Raw genomic sequence first — 16791 nt, 5'->3', positions numbered from 1 at the left:
AGACCCTGCCCCACTTTCTCCTTCCCCTCCCCCTCTGTCTTCAGGCCCAGTACCCCACCCCCCAAACCTGTGGCCTTCGAGGACTTTAAGAACGAGCGAGGCAGTGAGATCAACCGCATCTTCAAAGAGAACAAATCCATCTTGAACGAGCGGAGGAAAAGGGCCAGCGAGACCACACAGCGCATCAATACCATCAAACGGGAGATGGACGTGACCAAGGAGGCACTAAATTTCCAGAAGTCACTCCGGGAGAAACAAGGTAAATATGATGGGAAGATAGTGGGGTGGGGGGGCGGCTGTGGGAGCTGAATATCCTGCGCTAAATGGGGCAGCCCTGGGTACTGGAGGACTCAGATGGGAGGGGGCCTCAGGGCATGTTGGGGTGCAGTCTTCACCCCTGGGTCATCACGTGGCTCTAGTCAGCCCTGGGAATCACAGGGTCCTTCCCTGTCAGTCAGCTTCTGCCTGTGGGCCCCCCATTATTTTGTTATCTCAGACCTAGGTGCTTCTCCCAGTGGAGAAGCAGGCCTTGGTCTTATAGAGGCTTCCCCAGGAAGATGGGCAGCTGGCGTCCCCCACAAGGCCCCGAGATCCTGGTGTGGTCTCCTTACTACCCAGGGTAGTCTGACTGACATGAGGATGCTGGTCAAGACACAGGAAACTGAGGAAGGAAAGAGAATGTGGATACCAGAGAGCCTGGGGATTCATTGTCACTAGGACCATTCCTTATGCCAAACCCTCAACACCCAATGCTGGCCTGGCAAAATCTCGTCCCCTAAGCCAGGTGGTGTGGGGGCCCTCAGGCTCAGAAAGCAGGGACCTTACTGTGAGGAGGGTGCTCACCTGGTTACCCTGACCTGGTGCCCTTGTCACAGTGGCAGACACTGCCCACACCTGCACTGTGGGCCAGGGACCCTCAAGCTTGAGTATTCAGAGAACTCCTCTGGTAGGGCTAGTCAAACACAGGTTCCCAGGCCCGGACTGCTGGTTCTAACTCAGGGGATCTGGAGCAAGGCTCAGAACCTGCATTTTAATGAGTAACCATCCTGACTCTGAGGCCAGAGGTTCAGAAACCACATCTTTGTTCACACCCCTGGCTTGGTCCCATTGTCCTTTCAGCAGGGCACACCACAGGTTACTGGGCTTTATCTTGCTAAATCACAACCTTTTTCCAGGTGATTATCAGTGGGGACATCTCTAGATGTCATCTGTTTTATTTCTGCAGGCCAGGTGGATCATGTCACAGTGAGACACGTACCTTGCTCATTTACTTCTCAGAGGGCACCTCCAAATTCTTGAGGCCACTCTGCTCACACCCTACAGAGCAACTGTCACACACTATTCCAGAGGGCAAAGCCTCCAAGGATCTGGGGACAGGGAAGGGCTGGTGACGGTGGCTCTCATGCCCCCGCCCAGAAGCTCCAGGCGCCCCCAGAGCCAAGTACTTCTTTGTCTCTTCTGCCCACACCTTCTTTGAATATACAATTTCTTATTACATATTTACATACCTTAAATAATATATACTCATGCTGTGCTGACATATCATCTATTCCTAAATATACCTGAAAACAGATGTTTTTAAAGGATGAGATGAAGAATAAATAAACAGTACTTTAACATATTTCAGGGGCACCTGGGTGGCTCAGTCAGTTGGGCGTCCACCTTCGGCTCAGGTCATGATCTCATGGCTCGTGAGTTCAAGCCCCGCGTCGTGCTCTGTGCTGACAGCTCAGAGCCTGGAGCCTGCTTCATGTTCTATGTCTACCTCTCTTTCTGCCCCTCCCCTGCTCATGCTGTCTCTCTCTGTCTCTCAAAAATAAATAAACATTATAAAAATAAAAATAAAATATTTTAAATTAGGGGCACCTGGGTGGCTCAGTCAAGCATCCAACTCTCGATTTCAGCTCAGGTCATAACCTAACAGTCGTGACATTGAGCCCTAAGTTGGGCTCTGCACTAGGCATGGAGCCCACTTAGGATTCTCTCTCCATCTCTCTCTCTCTCTGTCCCTTCCCCGCTCATGCATGCACCCTTTCTCCCAAAATCAATAAACATTAAAAAAATTACATTCAATTGATTAAAAAAATAGTAAAATAAAATACTTAAAATTTTATCTGTCAGGGGCACCTGGGTGGCTCAGTTGGTTTAAGCATCCAACTGTTGATTTTGGCTCCGGTCATGATCTCGTGGTTTGTGGGTTTGAGCCTTGCATCCAGCTCTGCACTGATGGCACAGAGTCTGTTTAGAATTCTCTCTCTCTCACTCTTTCTCTGCTCCCCCTCATGGTCCTGAACTCTCTCTCAAAATAAATAAACTTATAAATAAATAAATGAATAAATAAATAAATTTTATCTATCAGTACCAAAGAAAACACTTTTGCTCTTACCCCCAACATCACTTGTTTTTCCATTGGTTGTTAAAATACCAAATAAAATACTTTTATCTTGAGGAAATAGATCAACTGAATTCATTTTTTGATTCATTTTGATTGATAGCCACTTATTGGCCCAGAAGGTCAGCAAATTTGGCATGTTGATTAGTGTTTTGTGAAAGAAAAATGAAAAATCATTTTAATTAAAAAAAAAATGTTTATTTTGAGAGACAGAGAATGTGCAAGCAAGGTAGGGGCAGAGGGAGAGGGAGAGAGAGAGAATCCCAAGCAGGCTCCATGCTGTCAGCGCAGACCCCGACACGGGGCTCTATCCCATGAACTGTGAGATCATGACCTGAGCCATAACCAAGAGTGGGATGCTTAACTGACTGAGCCACCCAGGTGCCCCTGAAAAATCATTTTAGGTTGAAGTGTTTTCCTTGCAGATAATCAGAGAACCCCCCTCCCCTGCAGTGGGACACAGGGTGCTCACAGTCCCTCCCCATGTCAACAGAATACCGTAAAGACTCTGTGAAATAGAATACTGTAAAGACTTTATAAAGGATTTGTGTCTGTCACAGTGACCACACTGGGGACTGCCCACAGTACACGGACCAGGTCACTCCACACTGTACCCTCCAACTCCAGACTCCTTGAATTGGGACCAATTCAAGGTCCCAGTTGCCTTTCCATATGTGGTGTCTGTGACAGCGTCTTAACTTTTCTGCAGTAAACTTCAGCGGAAGGGCACCTGGAGACTGCCTCGCACACCCCCGCCACACACCTCAGTCGCACGCAGGACTCACTCTCCAGGGGTCCTGGGGTGGAAGCCCCACACTCCCTGGTGGGGGGGGGTTGACATGATGCCTATGTTGAGCTTTCAAGGTGCTGCGGGCAGTGGCAGTGGCTGAGGTGCGTGACTCCACAGACCATGTTATGTTGTCTTAACTCAGCAACGCTCATCAACTGACAGACCTTCGAAGGTCATGCAGAGACCGTGAGTAGAGCTGACGAACAGCGCAACTGACCCCTCTCCTCCTGGAGCTTCTGACAGCCACTCGACATGATACAGATTTACAGCCACTGTTATTAATAGGGAACCTTGCCCAAGTGCTGGCAGTTCATGTATATAGCTTACAAAAAAGGAAAACATCCATTTAATCCAGGTGCTTACTAAATTATCTTTGGCCACTGAGGTTTAAGATCAACATAAGTGTGAAACATGGGCCATCTCTACCCTCTCCTCTGCCACCCCTCTTGTTCTTTTTTTTTTTTTAATGTTTATTTTTTGAGAGAGAGAGAGAGAGACAGGGCATGAGCGGGGGAGGGGCAGAGAGGGAGAGAGGGAGACACAGAATCTGAAGCAGGCTCCAGGCTCCGAGCTGTCAGCACAGAGCCCAAGCGGGGCTTGAACCCAGGGACTGTGAGACCATGACCTGAGCCGAGGTCGGATGCATAACCGACTGAGGCACCCAGGCGCCCCCACCTGTTCTTAAAGGTGCCAGTGTGGCCCCTCCGGCCTGAGTTCCCTCTTCCACATATGTCCTTGTCGCCTGGCAAGTCCAGGTGCTTTGCCCACCCGCACACCACACCCCAGCCTTTCCTCTGGTTTCTGGTCTTCGGGCTTTGCCAGCACTTTGTTCTGTCCTTCCAGAATACCTTCCTCCCCACACCCCAAGTGAGCAACTCATTCTCTGACCTCCTGTGTCCCTGCAGGTGAGTATGAGAACAAGGGGCTGATGATCATCGATGAGGAGGAATTCCTGCTGATCCTGAAGCTCAAAGACCTCAAGAAGCAGTACCGTACTGAGTATCAGGACTTGCGAGACCTCAGGGCAGAAATCCAGTACTGCCAGCACTTGGTGGATCAGTGTCGTCACCGCCTGCTCACAGGTGTGCCATTTGGGAAGGTCGGCTGGCCACCTGAGGTCCTGGGAGACAGAGGGCAAGGCCACCACCTGGGTTCTAGAAGTGGCTTCAGAGCGTCTCTCTGACAGAGGCTGGGGCTGGACAGGGGCTTCAGAAGTGTTTCCAAGAGGGGCGTCTGGGTGGCTCTGTCAGTTTTTGGCTCAGGTCATGATCTCGCAGTTCATGAATTTGAGTCTCTCATCAGTGGGGGACCTGCTTGGGATTCTCTCTCTCCCTCTCTCTAAACAAACAAACAAACAAACTTAAAAAAAAAATCACTCCGAGGGTAGGGGAGGGAGATAGGAAAGGGTGAGACCCCGGGACAGGAAGTAAACAGAGGGCGAGCCTGTGACCTGCACACATAGGCTGTAAGTGCTCCCTCAGAGACGCCCCCACAGCTCACAGTGCCGTCTGCCTGCCTGCTTGCAGAATTTGATATCTGGTACAACGAGTCCTTCTTCATCCCCGAGGACCTACAAGTGGCGCTGAAGCCAGGCGGCAGCATCCGGCCAGGCATGGTGCCTGTCAGCAGGATCATGTCCCTGGTGAGTGGCACAAGGGCAGGAGTGGGGCTAATGGACGAGCACGGGGTAGTGAGTGGGCAGCGCCCTTCATCCTCTCTTTTCTCCACGAACATGGCAATGTACAGGCTGCTCCTGGCCTCGCCCATGGCGGACCCAGGCAAACAGACAGGTATAGGTCTCTCCCCAGGTATGGAGAAGATGGGGACCCAGGAAACATCACTTGCTGCCGTCACCTCTCTGGGGTGGCTCATCCCGCCCCGAAGGCAGTTGCAGAGTGTCTGGCAAACTTGGGGCTGGGGGTCGTGAGCTACCCTGCACAGGGGTTTGCCAACCCTGCGAGGGGCTGCCCTGATGCCCCCCACAGGCCGTGTCAGGGTCGATCTCGACAGTGCCAGGCTGAAGGGACTGTACTGAGTTGAGCCTCTTCTAGGGAGAAGATGCCCAGGACAAGTTCAGCCAGCTGCAGCAGGTGGTGCTGCCCGAGGGCCCTGACTCCGTCGCCTTCTACAATGCCAAAGTCAAGACAGAACAGAAGGTAACTTGGGGGTTCATGTCTCCAGGAAGGTGAGGCCTCGGGGGCCACATTACTGGGACACCCAAGATCACACTTCCTACTTTGAAAAGACAAAGAAGGAATATGCCAGCTGCGGGAAATACAGTCACCTGGAGTCACTGGGATCTCCTGCTGACACCAGAGTCCTGGGAACCAATAGGAGCCCCACAGACCATGGCCAGGCCTGGACATGGCTATTGGGAGCTAAGCTGGTCCATGTGTGGTTCGTAGCCCAGGACAGGGTCTGCCTGCTGGGGACAATGTCTCCAATGGGGGCCACCATGAACAGGAGGCAGGGGACAGAGGACCACATGCAGCTGAGGCAAAGCTAGACCAGGTGTTGGCCATGGGGTGGGCCTGCACTCTCCTCCCTGAGCAGCTTGGGCTGGAGCAGAAGGGTTCGGTCTACTGAGGCTCAGTCTGGAGCCAGAACACAGAGGGCCTGTGTGCTGTGTACTTCTCTGTGCCCACAGGCTCCTATATGCAAGTGGCAGGTGCACGTGGGGGACTGCTTAAGAGAGCTCATCATGTAAGATATATAAATACAGGGAACCTGGGTGGCTCAGTTGGTTAAGTGTCTGACTAGATTTCAGCTCAGGTCAAGATCCCAGGGTCGAGGGATCGAGCCCTGTGTTGGGCTCCACGTCCAGTGTGGAACCTGCTTAAGATTCTCTCTCTCTCTCTCTCTCTCTCTCTCTCTCTCTCTCTCTCGTTGTATTCTCTCTCTCTCTCTCTCTCTGTCTCTCTTTCACCACCCCCAGTGCCCCTCCCCTGCTCACACTCTTTCTCTCTCTCTGTCAAATATATATATATATATATATATATATATATATATATATATACACACACAAAATATAAATGTAAATACAAATACCCAGTCCCCATCCATCCAATTCCCACCAACCCGCTCTGACAGGGAAACCCTGTCACTTATTTCTACTGTTCCCCTTGCACATTGTGTTATATCTTTGCTTTTTGCACTTAACCGTGTATCCTGAAGATCATTCTATGTCAACTCATAGCTGCTTGTTTTCTTCTTCTTTTTTTTTTTTTATAGCTGTATAGTGGTACTCCATTGTGAGGATGTATCAAAATTTATTTAACCCATCTCATATTGAGGAATATTTAGGTGATTCCATTTCTTTACAATACAAATATTGTTGTGATGATTAACCTTGTAGAAATGTGAATTCACATATGAGTGAATATATGTGAGAGAGAAGTTTGTAGAAGTGAATTTCTTGGTCACAAAGACGTATACTTTTTTTTTGTTTGTTTTTTTGAGAGAGTGCCTGTGCAAGCTAGGGAGGGGCAGAGGGAGAGGAAGAGAGAGAATTTTAAACAGGCTCCACACTCAGTGCAGAGCCCAACACAGTCCTCGATCTCATGACCTGAGCCGAAATCAAGTCAGGCGCTCAACTGACTGAACCATCCAGGCACCCCAAGGACGTGTACTTTTTTCAAACTTTTTTTTTTTTTACATTTATTTATTTTGGAGAGACAGAGAGAGACAGAGCACAAGTGGGGGAGGGGCAGAGAGAGAGGGAGACACAGAATCCGAAGCAGGCTCCAGGCTCTGAGCCATCAGCCCAGAGCCCGACGCGGGGCTCGAACCAACAAATCATGAGATCATGACCTGAGCAGAAGTCAGATGCTTAACCGACTAAGCCACCCAGGCACCCCAGGACATGTGTACTTTTAATGGATGGTGCTAAATCGCCTGCCTAGAGCTGGACCCATCTGTACCCCCACAGCCTCACTACAAGATGTATTATCCTGCTTTTTGTTTTTTTTTCCAGTCTAAAAGGTGAAAAATGGTCTCTCAGGTATTCTATTTTACATTTCTCTTATTATAAGTGAAGTTGAGCTTCTCCTCATATATTTAAGAGCCATTTTAATTTCTTTTCCTATAAATTGCCTGTTCATATTTTTGCCTATTTTTTTTAATTTTTGAGAGAGAGAGAGAGAGAAAGAGGTGAGGGAGGGGCAGAAAGAAAGAAGGAGACACAGAATCTGAAGTAGGCTCCAGGCTGAGAGCTGTCAGCACAGAGCCCAATGAGGGGCTCAAACTCATGAACCATGATATGACCTGAGCCAAAGTCAGATGCTTAACCGACTGAGCCACCCAGGCGCCCCTATTTTTCCATTGTATATTGGTCTTTATTCTTATTAATTTGTAGGAAGTCTTGATATACTGGGGAGATTGGCTCTTTATGATATGAATTGCAAATATTTTTCCCTGTTTGTCATTTGTCTTTACCTTTTTTTTTGTAGTTATTCTGTTGATTTTTATGAAATCAAGTGTATTAGTCTTTTCTTTCTTGGCTTCTGGATTTTGTGTCATAATTAAGTCCTCTCCTTATTGAATTCATTCTCTTTACACTTATAGTTAAGCTGACATCTGTACTGACTTGTTAGATTGCAGATTCAGACATAGCATGTCTAGGGTGGAGCCTGAGATTCCGCATTTCTAATAAGGCTCAGATGATGCATATGCTGCTTGTCCGAGATCACACTTTGAGTAGCAGGCCACAGAGCTCATCTGCAGGAAACAGCCTCTGGCTCCTCTCCCTCCAGGCCTCTCTCTGTCCGTGAGCTTCTTCCTGAGGTCTACTCCTTCCCCTATCTGTTCTTCCCACTCACTTCTCGATTTTAGCCCCAGTCTTTGCCCCCAGTCTGGCTATTTTCTAAGACTTCCCAGCTCCAATGTCCAGTATATCACCTGACTACTTACTTTGTGTCTCTCCAGAGGGAAAGCCTAGGTGACTCTTCTTGGGTTAAATGTACATTCCTGGCCTAATTAGTGGTGGTTTGGAGCAGGTTCCCCTGCCTGCTCCAGCTGCCTGGTCTAATTCCCTCAGCAGAAGAGAGGATGGGAGCTAAATTTAGCCATTTAGCTTTGTGCTGTGAACATCAAGCTTTATTAACCCTGGCCCCTGGAGGGATGCCCAGATCAGTGGACAGGGCCCTGACTCTCTGAAAAAGTTTGCTGGAACACAACCACGTTGGCTGGGGAAGGAGACCCTGGCCAGGCTGTCCCCCTTGACCCCACTACCTGACTCCAAAGAGCTCACTCAGGGTTGTCCATGAAAATCTCTCTGTGGGGAGGCAGGGCTCTCCCAGAACATTTGGCAGAGAATGGAGTAGGGACAAGTAGGCCTAGATAGCCCAGCCTCAAAGATCATTTGACTGTGACCATCATGTAGGAATTTCCTTCTTTGGCCATAAAGAGGCCTGCCCCTGCTGGGCTCAGTGGAGGGGGCACATGGTATGAGGCAGGGATCCAACTTTATTCTCTTGCAGGTGGATATCCAGTTTTCCCAGTGCCAATTATTGAAAAAAAGCCATTCTTTTTTGAATTATCTTGTTACCCTTGTTGAAATTCAATTGACCAGAAATGTGAGGTTTTAATTTTTGGACTCTCAGTTCTATCCCATTGATCTATATGTCATTATGCCAGTACTATACTGTGTTGGTTGCTGTAGATTTGTAGTTAGTTTTGAAATTACAAAGTAGAAATTCTCCATCTTTGTTCTTTTTTAAGATTGTTTTGACTATTCTGGGTTCCTTGTATTTCCAAACAAATTTTCAGACCAGCTTGTCAGTTTATGCAAAGAAGCCAGCTGGGACAGGGGTTGTGTTGAATCTATCGGTTGCTTTGGGGAATATTGACATCTTAATATTGTCTTCAAACCTATGAACATAGGCTATCTTTCTATTTATTGAGGTCTTTAATTTCTTTCAGTATAATTGTACTTTTCAGAGTATAAGTTTTGTACTTTTAAAAAAAAGTTTATTCCTAAGTATTTTATTCTTTAAAAAAAAAATTTTTTTTTACATTTATTTATTTTTTGAGAGACATAGAGAGACAGAGCACAAGTTGGGGAGGGGCAGAGAGAGAGGGAGACACAGAATCCGAAGGAGGCTCCAGGCTCCAAGCTGTCAGCACAGAGCCCAATGCGGGGCTCGAACTCACAAACCGTGAGATCATGACCTGAGCCGAAGTCAGATGCTTAACCGACTGAGCTACCCAGGTGCCCCTAAGTATTTTATTCTTTTTGATGCTATTATGAATGGAATTTTGTTTATTAAAATATTTATTTATTTTTGAGAGAGAGTGAGAGAGCGGGGGAGCGACAGAGAGAGGGAGACAGAGAATCCCTTGCCTGCACTATCAGTGCAGAGCCTGAATCAGGACTTGAACTCACAAACTGTGAGATCATGACCTGAGCTGAAACCAAGAGTTGGGCACTTAACCAGCTGAGCCACCAGGCACCCCTATTATGAATTGAATTGTATTTTAAATTTCACTTTTGGATTGTTCATTGCATGTGTATAGAAATACAATTGATTTTTTTTCTAAAGTTTTTTTTTTTTTAATGTTTTTTTGAGAGAGAGAAAGAAAGCATGATCAGGGGAGGGGCAGAGAGAGAGGGAGACACAGAATCCGAGGCAGGCTCCAGGCTCCCAGCTGTCAGCACAGATCAGCACAGAGCCCAACACAGGGCTCAAACTCACAAACCGTGAGATCATTACCTGAGCCGAAGTCAGACACTTAAGCCGAAGTTGGACACTTAACTGACTGGGCCACCTAGGTGCCCCCGATTTTTATATAATGATGTGGTATTCTACCACCTTGCTAAACTAATTTATTAATTTTAATAGTTCTTTAGTGGATTCCTTAGGGTTATCTCTATATAGGAGATCATGTCATATACAAATACAAATAGTTTTACTTCTTTCTTTCCAATCCAATGCCTTTTATATCTTTTTCTCACCTGCTTTGCCTGGCTGGAACCTCTAGTATGATGTTGAAATAAGAGATGAAAGTCGCCATCTTTGTCTTGTTCCTGACCTTAGGAGGAAGGTGTTCATTCCTTCACCATTAAGTATAATGTTGGCTATGGGGTTTTCCTAGAAAAAAAAAAAGAAGAGCCTTATAGCAGAACTTCTCACTCTGTGCAGTACACATGAATCACCAGGCTGTTAGAATAGAGTCTGATGCAGCAGCCCTGGGGTGGAGCCTGAGATTCTGCATTTCTGATAAGCTCCCAGATGATGCTGATGTGGCTGGTCCAGGGAACACACTCTGAGTAGCACACTTTGAAGTTTATTCTTAGAACCTTTCTTCTATCAGGGTGAAAAAGCTCTCTTCTGTACCTAGTTCACTGAGTATTTTTATCACGAAAGGATATTGGAGCCTTATCCTTTTTTTAAAGGGCATGAAAAAAGAGTTTATTAAAAATGACCAAGCAGATTTGAAGAAAAACCAAGTACAGTTTTTAGATATGGCTGACTAGACACAGCTGAAGAGGGCATTAATAAACTGAAATAGGAATGTAACAAAATTACCCAAATTACAGCATAGAGAGGTGAGAGGCTAGAAGAAATAACAGACTTTAGGAGATACACAGGACATAATGAGAAAGTCTAACATACATCATAAGAGAGAATAAAAATAAAAAGAAACAAAGGGGGTCATCTGGGTGGCTTATTCAGTGTCTGACTCTTGATTTTGGCTCAGGTCACAATCTTGTGGTATGTGGGGTTGAACACCACATAAGATTTCCTATTGATGGCTCAAGTCCTGCTTGAGATTCTCTCTCTCTCTCTCTCTCTCTCTCTCTCTCTCTCTGCGCGTCCCCTGCTGACACTCTCTCTCTTTCTCAAATAAATAAATAAATAAATAACCATTAAAAAAAACCTTTGAGATATAATATAATTTAAATACCATACAATTCGCCCATTTATAGTGTACAACCAGTGGTTTTTTCATATATCCACAGTTAAATGCAACCATAACCACAGTGAATTTTAGAACATGTCATTCTCTTGGTTTTTTACTCCTAAATATTTCAGTGTTTACTTTTTAAGAACAAGTACCTTCTCAGGGTGCCTGGGTGGCTCAGGCAGTTAAGTGTCCGACTTCAGCTCAGGTCATGATCTCACGGCTTGTGAGTTCGAGCCCTTCATTGGGCTCTGTGCTGACAGCTCAGAGCCTGAAACCTGCTTCAGATTCTGTGTCTCCCTTGCTCTCTGCCCCTCCCCCACTCACGCTCGCTCTCTCTCTCTCTCTCTCTCTCAAAAATAAACCCTAAAAAAAAAAAAGAGCAAGTACATTCTCCTACATAATCATGATATAGTAATTGAAATCAGGAAAATTAACAATGATGCAACAATATTATTTAACCCAAGGTCCATATGTAACTTTCGACAGTTGACCTAATGGTGTCCTTTATAGTTGTTTTCCTCTCACACCCTGGCCAGGATCAAGTCTAGGATTATACATCACATTTAGGTGCCATGTCTCCTTTAATCTAGAACAATTCCTGGGTCTTTCCTTGTGTTTCATGATTTTGATTTTTAAAAACATTTTTTTTTATGTTTTTATTTTATTTTTGAGAGAGAGAGACACAGTGAGAGCAGGGGAGGGGCAGAGAGAGATAGAGACAGAATCTGAAGTAGGCTCCAGGCTCTGAGCTGTCAGCGCAGAGCCTGACATGGGGCTTGAACTCACAGACTGCAAGATCATGACCTGAGCCAAAGTCAGACACCCAACCGACTGAGCCACCCAGGCGCCCCATGATTTTGATATTTTTGAAGAGTACAGGCCAGTTATTTGGTTGAATGTCCCTCAGTTTAGGTTTGTCTGATGTTTTCTTGTGATTTAAGTTCAAGTTCTGCATTCTGGGCAGAAATACCACAGGAATGATGTCATGTTCTTCATGTACATCATATCAGGACATGTCTTATTCAGCCTGGGATGCTATAACAAAATGCCATACACGAGTGTCTTAAACAACAGACATTTCTTTCTTATGGCTCTGGAGGCTGGGAAGACCAAGATCAAGGTGCTGGCAGATTTGCTTCTTGGTGAGGGCCTTCTTCCTGGCTTGTAAGCAGCCATCTTTTTGCTGTGTGCTCACATGGCCTTTTCCTAGACATGTATTTGTGTAGAGAGAGTCTTCTCACTCTTCCTCTTTTTATAAGGACACTAAACCATCATGAGAGCTCTACCCTCATGATTTCATCTAAACCTAATTACCTCCCAAAGTTTCCCACCTCTAAATACCATTACAGTGGCGATAAACAAATGTGTTTTGAGGTGGTATAAACATTCAGTCTGTAACAAGAGGCACAAGATGTTGCTTTGTCCCATTATTGGTGAGGTTAATTTTGATCAATTGGTTAAAGTCATCATATATATTGAATAGGAGGACCAAAAGGTCTTTGGCTTTGAGGAAAGAGCTTCCAAAATTTTATTCCTTATTGTTGTGAACTTGTTTTGACTGGCATAAATTATTTCAAGATCACAGAAAAGATGGACCAAAGTGATTTGCATGGCTACCACCCTGAATTTCTCTCTTGACATTCCAGGCAAACCTTCCTTTTTCTTTTTTTTTTTTTTAAATGCTTATTTATTTATTTTTTGAGAGAGAGGTAAGTGTGTGTGCACAGGGGAGGGACAGAGAGAGAGAGAGAGAGAGAGAGAGACTCCCAAGTAGGCTCTGTGCTGTCCATGCAGAGCTCAATGTAGGGATCGAATTCACAAACCATGAGATCATGATCTGAGCCAAAACCAAGAGTTGGAAGCATTAGAGATTGAGCCACCCAGGTGCCCCATAACCTTGTGTTGTCTTTACTCCCAAAGTCTCAGATAAACATTTAAATTCTAAACCATTCAACAGGGGAATCCTGCATTTCTATAGGTCAGTATTATATTCTCCCACCATCCCTCAATCTCTAGGAGAACTCTGCATTGGACAATTTTTATGTTTAAGATGTGCCCACATGGAGCGCCTGGATGACTCAGTCAGTTAAACACCTGACTCTTGATCTCAGCTCAGGTCTTTATCTCAGGGTCATGAGTTTAAGCCCAGTGTGGAACCTATGAGAGGAGAGGAGAGGAGAGGAGGCAAGGGGAGGGGAAGGGAGGGGAGGGGAGGGGAGGGGAGGGGAGGGGGGAGGGGGGGAAGAGAAGAGAGAAAGGAAAGAAGAAAGGAAAGAAAAGAAAGAAGGAAGGAAAGAAAGAAGAAAGGAAGGAAGGAAAGAAAAAGACATGCCAACACAGAAACTTGATATGTAAATGTTATACTTGAGCCATTCTATCTTAATATTTATTTAAACTTTTCATATATATTTTTATACGTAAAGTATACAGGATCAGATTTTTCAAGGTCAAAATGTTTTCCATCTTGCTAAATTTCTCTTATGGTGGCTTTTATCTGTGTGTGTGTGTGTGTGTGTGTGTGTGTGTGCGCGCGCGTGTGATAAGTTCATGTTTGACTGAACTGAAGGTGTAGGAGTCATGAGTGCATAAGTGCATTCTTTCCCCCTGATGGCATTTGCACTTGATTTTGCAGTTAGCCACAGGGCATTGCCAACCCAGGACCATTTTAACTTCCCTTCAAAAATTCCAACTTGATAAGGGATTAATATCCTGAATATATAGAGAACTTCTTTTTTTAAAAAATTTTTTAATGTTTATTTTTGAAAAACAGAGATAGAGGGGTGCCTGGGTGGCTCGGTCGGTTAAGCGTCCGACTTCGGCTCAGGTCATGATCTCATGGTTCGTGAGTTCGAGCCCCGCGTCGGGCTCTGTGCTGACAGCTCAGAGCCTGGAGCCTGTTTCGGATTCTGTGTCTCCCTCTCTCTCTGCTCCTCCCCTGTTCATGCTCTGTCTCTCTCTGTCTCAAAAAAATAAATAAACGTTAAAAAAAATAAAAAAAAAAAAAGAAAAACAGAGATAGAGTGCAAATGGGAGAGGGGCAGAGAGAGAGGGAGACAGAATCTGAAGCAGGCTCTGGGCTCTATGCTGACACAGGCTCAAACCCATAAACTCTGAGATCCAACCCGAGCCGAAGTTGGATGCTTAGCCAGCTGAGCCACCCAGGCCCCCCTCTAGAGAACTTTAAAACTAAAAAATGGGCAAAGAGTAGACATTTCTCAAAAGACAATATACAGATGGACAGTAAGCGTATGAAAAGATGCTCAACGTCACAAATCATCAGGAAAAGGCAAATTAAAACTACAACATACCTCCTTATACCCATTAGGATGGCAATGATCCAGAAAAAACAAAACAAAACAAAACAAAACAAAACAAAACAACAACAACAAAATAACAAGTATTGGTGAGGAGGTAGAATAATTGGAACCGTTGTGTGTGTGCTATTGGCGGGAATATAAAATAGTCCAGCCACTAAGTGAAATAAGCCAGTCACAAAAAGGCAAATTAGCTATATGATTCCATTCACATGAAGTGTTTGGAGTAGCCAGAATCATAGAGACAGTAAATAGAATGGTGGTTGGTAGGGTCTCGGGGGTAGGGGAATGAGGAGTGAGTGTTTAATGGGTATGGAATTTCAGTTTTGCCAGATGAAAAGACATACGGAGATGGGTGATAGTGGTGGTTGCACATTATCAGTACATCACCAAACTGTACACTTAAAAATGGTTAAGATAGGGGCGCCTGGGTGGCGCAGTCGGTTAAGCGTCCGACTTCAGCCAGGTCACGATCTCGCGGTCCGTGAGTTCGAGCCCCGCGTCAGGCTCTGGGCTGATGGCTCGGAGCCTGGAGCCTGTTTCCGATTCTGTGTCTCCCTCTCTCTCTGCCCCTCCTCCGTTCATGCTCTGTCTCTCTCTGTCCCAAAAATAAATAAAAAACGTTGAAAAAAAAAATTAAAAAAAAAAATGGTTAAGATGGGGGGGCACCTGCGGGGGCCCAGTTCATTGGGCATCTGACTCTTGATTCTGGCTCAGGTCATGATCCCAGGTCAGGGGATCGAGCCCCCACATCAGGCTCCACACTGAGCATGGAGCCTACCTAAGATTCTCTCTCCTTCTCCCTCTCCCCCTCTCCCACTTGTGCACGCACCCTCTCTCTAAAATAATAATTTAAAAAATTTAATGGTTAAAATGGGAAATTTTTATGTAAGGTAGGTATTTTGCCACAATAAAAACATTGGGGGTAGAAAAGAATTCTGGCTGAATACGGGAGCTTCAGTTTCCGTTCCCACGTTGTGGGGGATCGAGGATTCATACCTACATTTCAAGTTGGTTTTAGGACTTGCTTGCTTACTGCCCACTGTTTCTGTTTCAGCGCACCTTTCCCACCTGCTTTCTGAGGGCCTAGAACTGCATTAAAAGGGAAGAATTTGTGAACATCAATCTGGTTTGCAGAGGGAGGGCCCTTCGGAATACATGTGTGCCCACCCCTGTGGAGACAGAACCCTCTTCTTTTCTTTTTGAACCTAATTCTTGCCAGAAACTTTCAAGTGGGCCTTTGAAGCATACACATCTGCTTTTAAACATGCCTGCCACACCATTTTAAAACAGTTTTACACACTTTCTTTAGGATGAAAATATGAAAGGGGATGAATGGAACATTATTTCTCAACAGAATTGGGGCTGGTCAGTGGGCATCCTCGTCCCCAGAATGTGATGTTTGCAGGATGAATGGTGGGGTGGGTGTAAGTGGCATGGCTTCTGGTTCTTAATTCCATACCTGCTAATCAATTCCTGTTTTCTCCCCCTTTCTGCGTCCAGCACAATTACTTGAAAACCATGATGGGCCTCCAGCAGGCACACAGAAAATAGGGATTCATCGCCAGTGCCTTCAAGGACAAGACCCCCAGTAACTCCTGCTGCTCTGGAGTGGGGCTGCCAAACCCCTTGCCCAGAGTTCCAGACAGCCTGCTCCAATGCTGGAGCCCAGCCCAGAGGACTCACAATGGCCTGCCTCCCAACAGGAACATCCTTCACAGGACACTCATCTTCACAGACCACTTTTGGTTTCAATTCACTGTTTTATATGCAGGGACAGGATAAAATAATTTTCTAGCTTGGACGTTCAGTGCTCACTCAAGAGCCTGATTTTATTTCCCGTCCAGGAGGATGCTTCCCTATGCACAGGTGGGGTCAGAACCGAGTCTCCGGTAAGAAAGGGAAAAAGTAGCTCAGCCACCTTCCTCTGGCATGCCTTTGTCCCACTGGTCACCCTCTTTCCTTCCTTGGATGGGCATTCTTGGGGGGAGCTAGTTCTGAGGAGCCCTGGTTCTCTCAGTCCCTGTCAGACTGTAGGTTCTCTTGGGACATCCTCTCTGTGATCCTGAGCCAGTGAAAGCGGGAGGCCCTCCTTCCTCAGCAACCAGCAGAGGAATGGGTCTAGGTGGAAATGGCTGAAAGGCAGATTTTTATCTCAGAATAAGAAGAGGCTTAAAATGAGCACAGCCCTACCTGAAGTTAGTGGGAAGAGCCCCACAGTGGGAGGCTGTCTGGCAAGGAGGTTGCAGAACCTGTATCAGATAGAAGGTTGAACTGGATGGCATCAGTCCATTCAAACACTCGGTGACCCTGTCCTTCAGCCCAGCAGTGAGCAGATGGATGGGGGTTTGTGGAACAGAGAAAGTAGAAAGGCATCCGTGAGGTCTCTG

The 16791-nt window shown here is 46.0% G+C and overlaps 1 protein-coding gene across 7 annotated transcripts in view; it reads left to right on the top strand.

The window, feature by feature from the left end:
- Positions 1-16211, top strand: part of KIF9 (kinesin family member 9) — a 53685-nt gene extending 37474 nt beyond the window's left edge. For all 7 annotated transcript variants that reach the window (XM_049642602.1, XM_049642599.1, XM_049642600.1 and 4 more), the window contains 5 exons: positions 45-259; positions 4088-4264; positions 4709-4824; positions 5234-5338; positions 15905-16211. In XM_049642602.1, coding sequence (XP_049498559.1) covers positions 45-259; positions 4088-4264; positions 4709-4824; positions 5234-5338; positions 15905-15955 — 664 coding nt within the window. In that variant the 3' untranslated portion in view covers positions 15956-16211. The remainder of the gene's footprint in view (positions 1-44; positions 260-4087; positions 4265-4708; positions 4825-5233; positions 5339-15904) is intronic.
- Positions 16212-16791: the final 580 nt, after the last annotated feature.

This window comes from Panthera uncia, chromosome A2 (assembly GCF_023721935.1).
Source record: "Panthera uncia isolate 11264 chromosome A2, Puncia_PCG_1.0, whole genome shotgun sequence".
NCBI lineage: Eukaryota > Metazoa > Chordata > Mammalia > Carnivora > Felidae > Panthera > Panthera uncia.
This window is presented reverse-complemented; position numbering and strand designations above follow the sequence as displayed.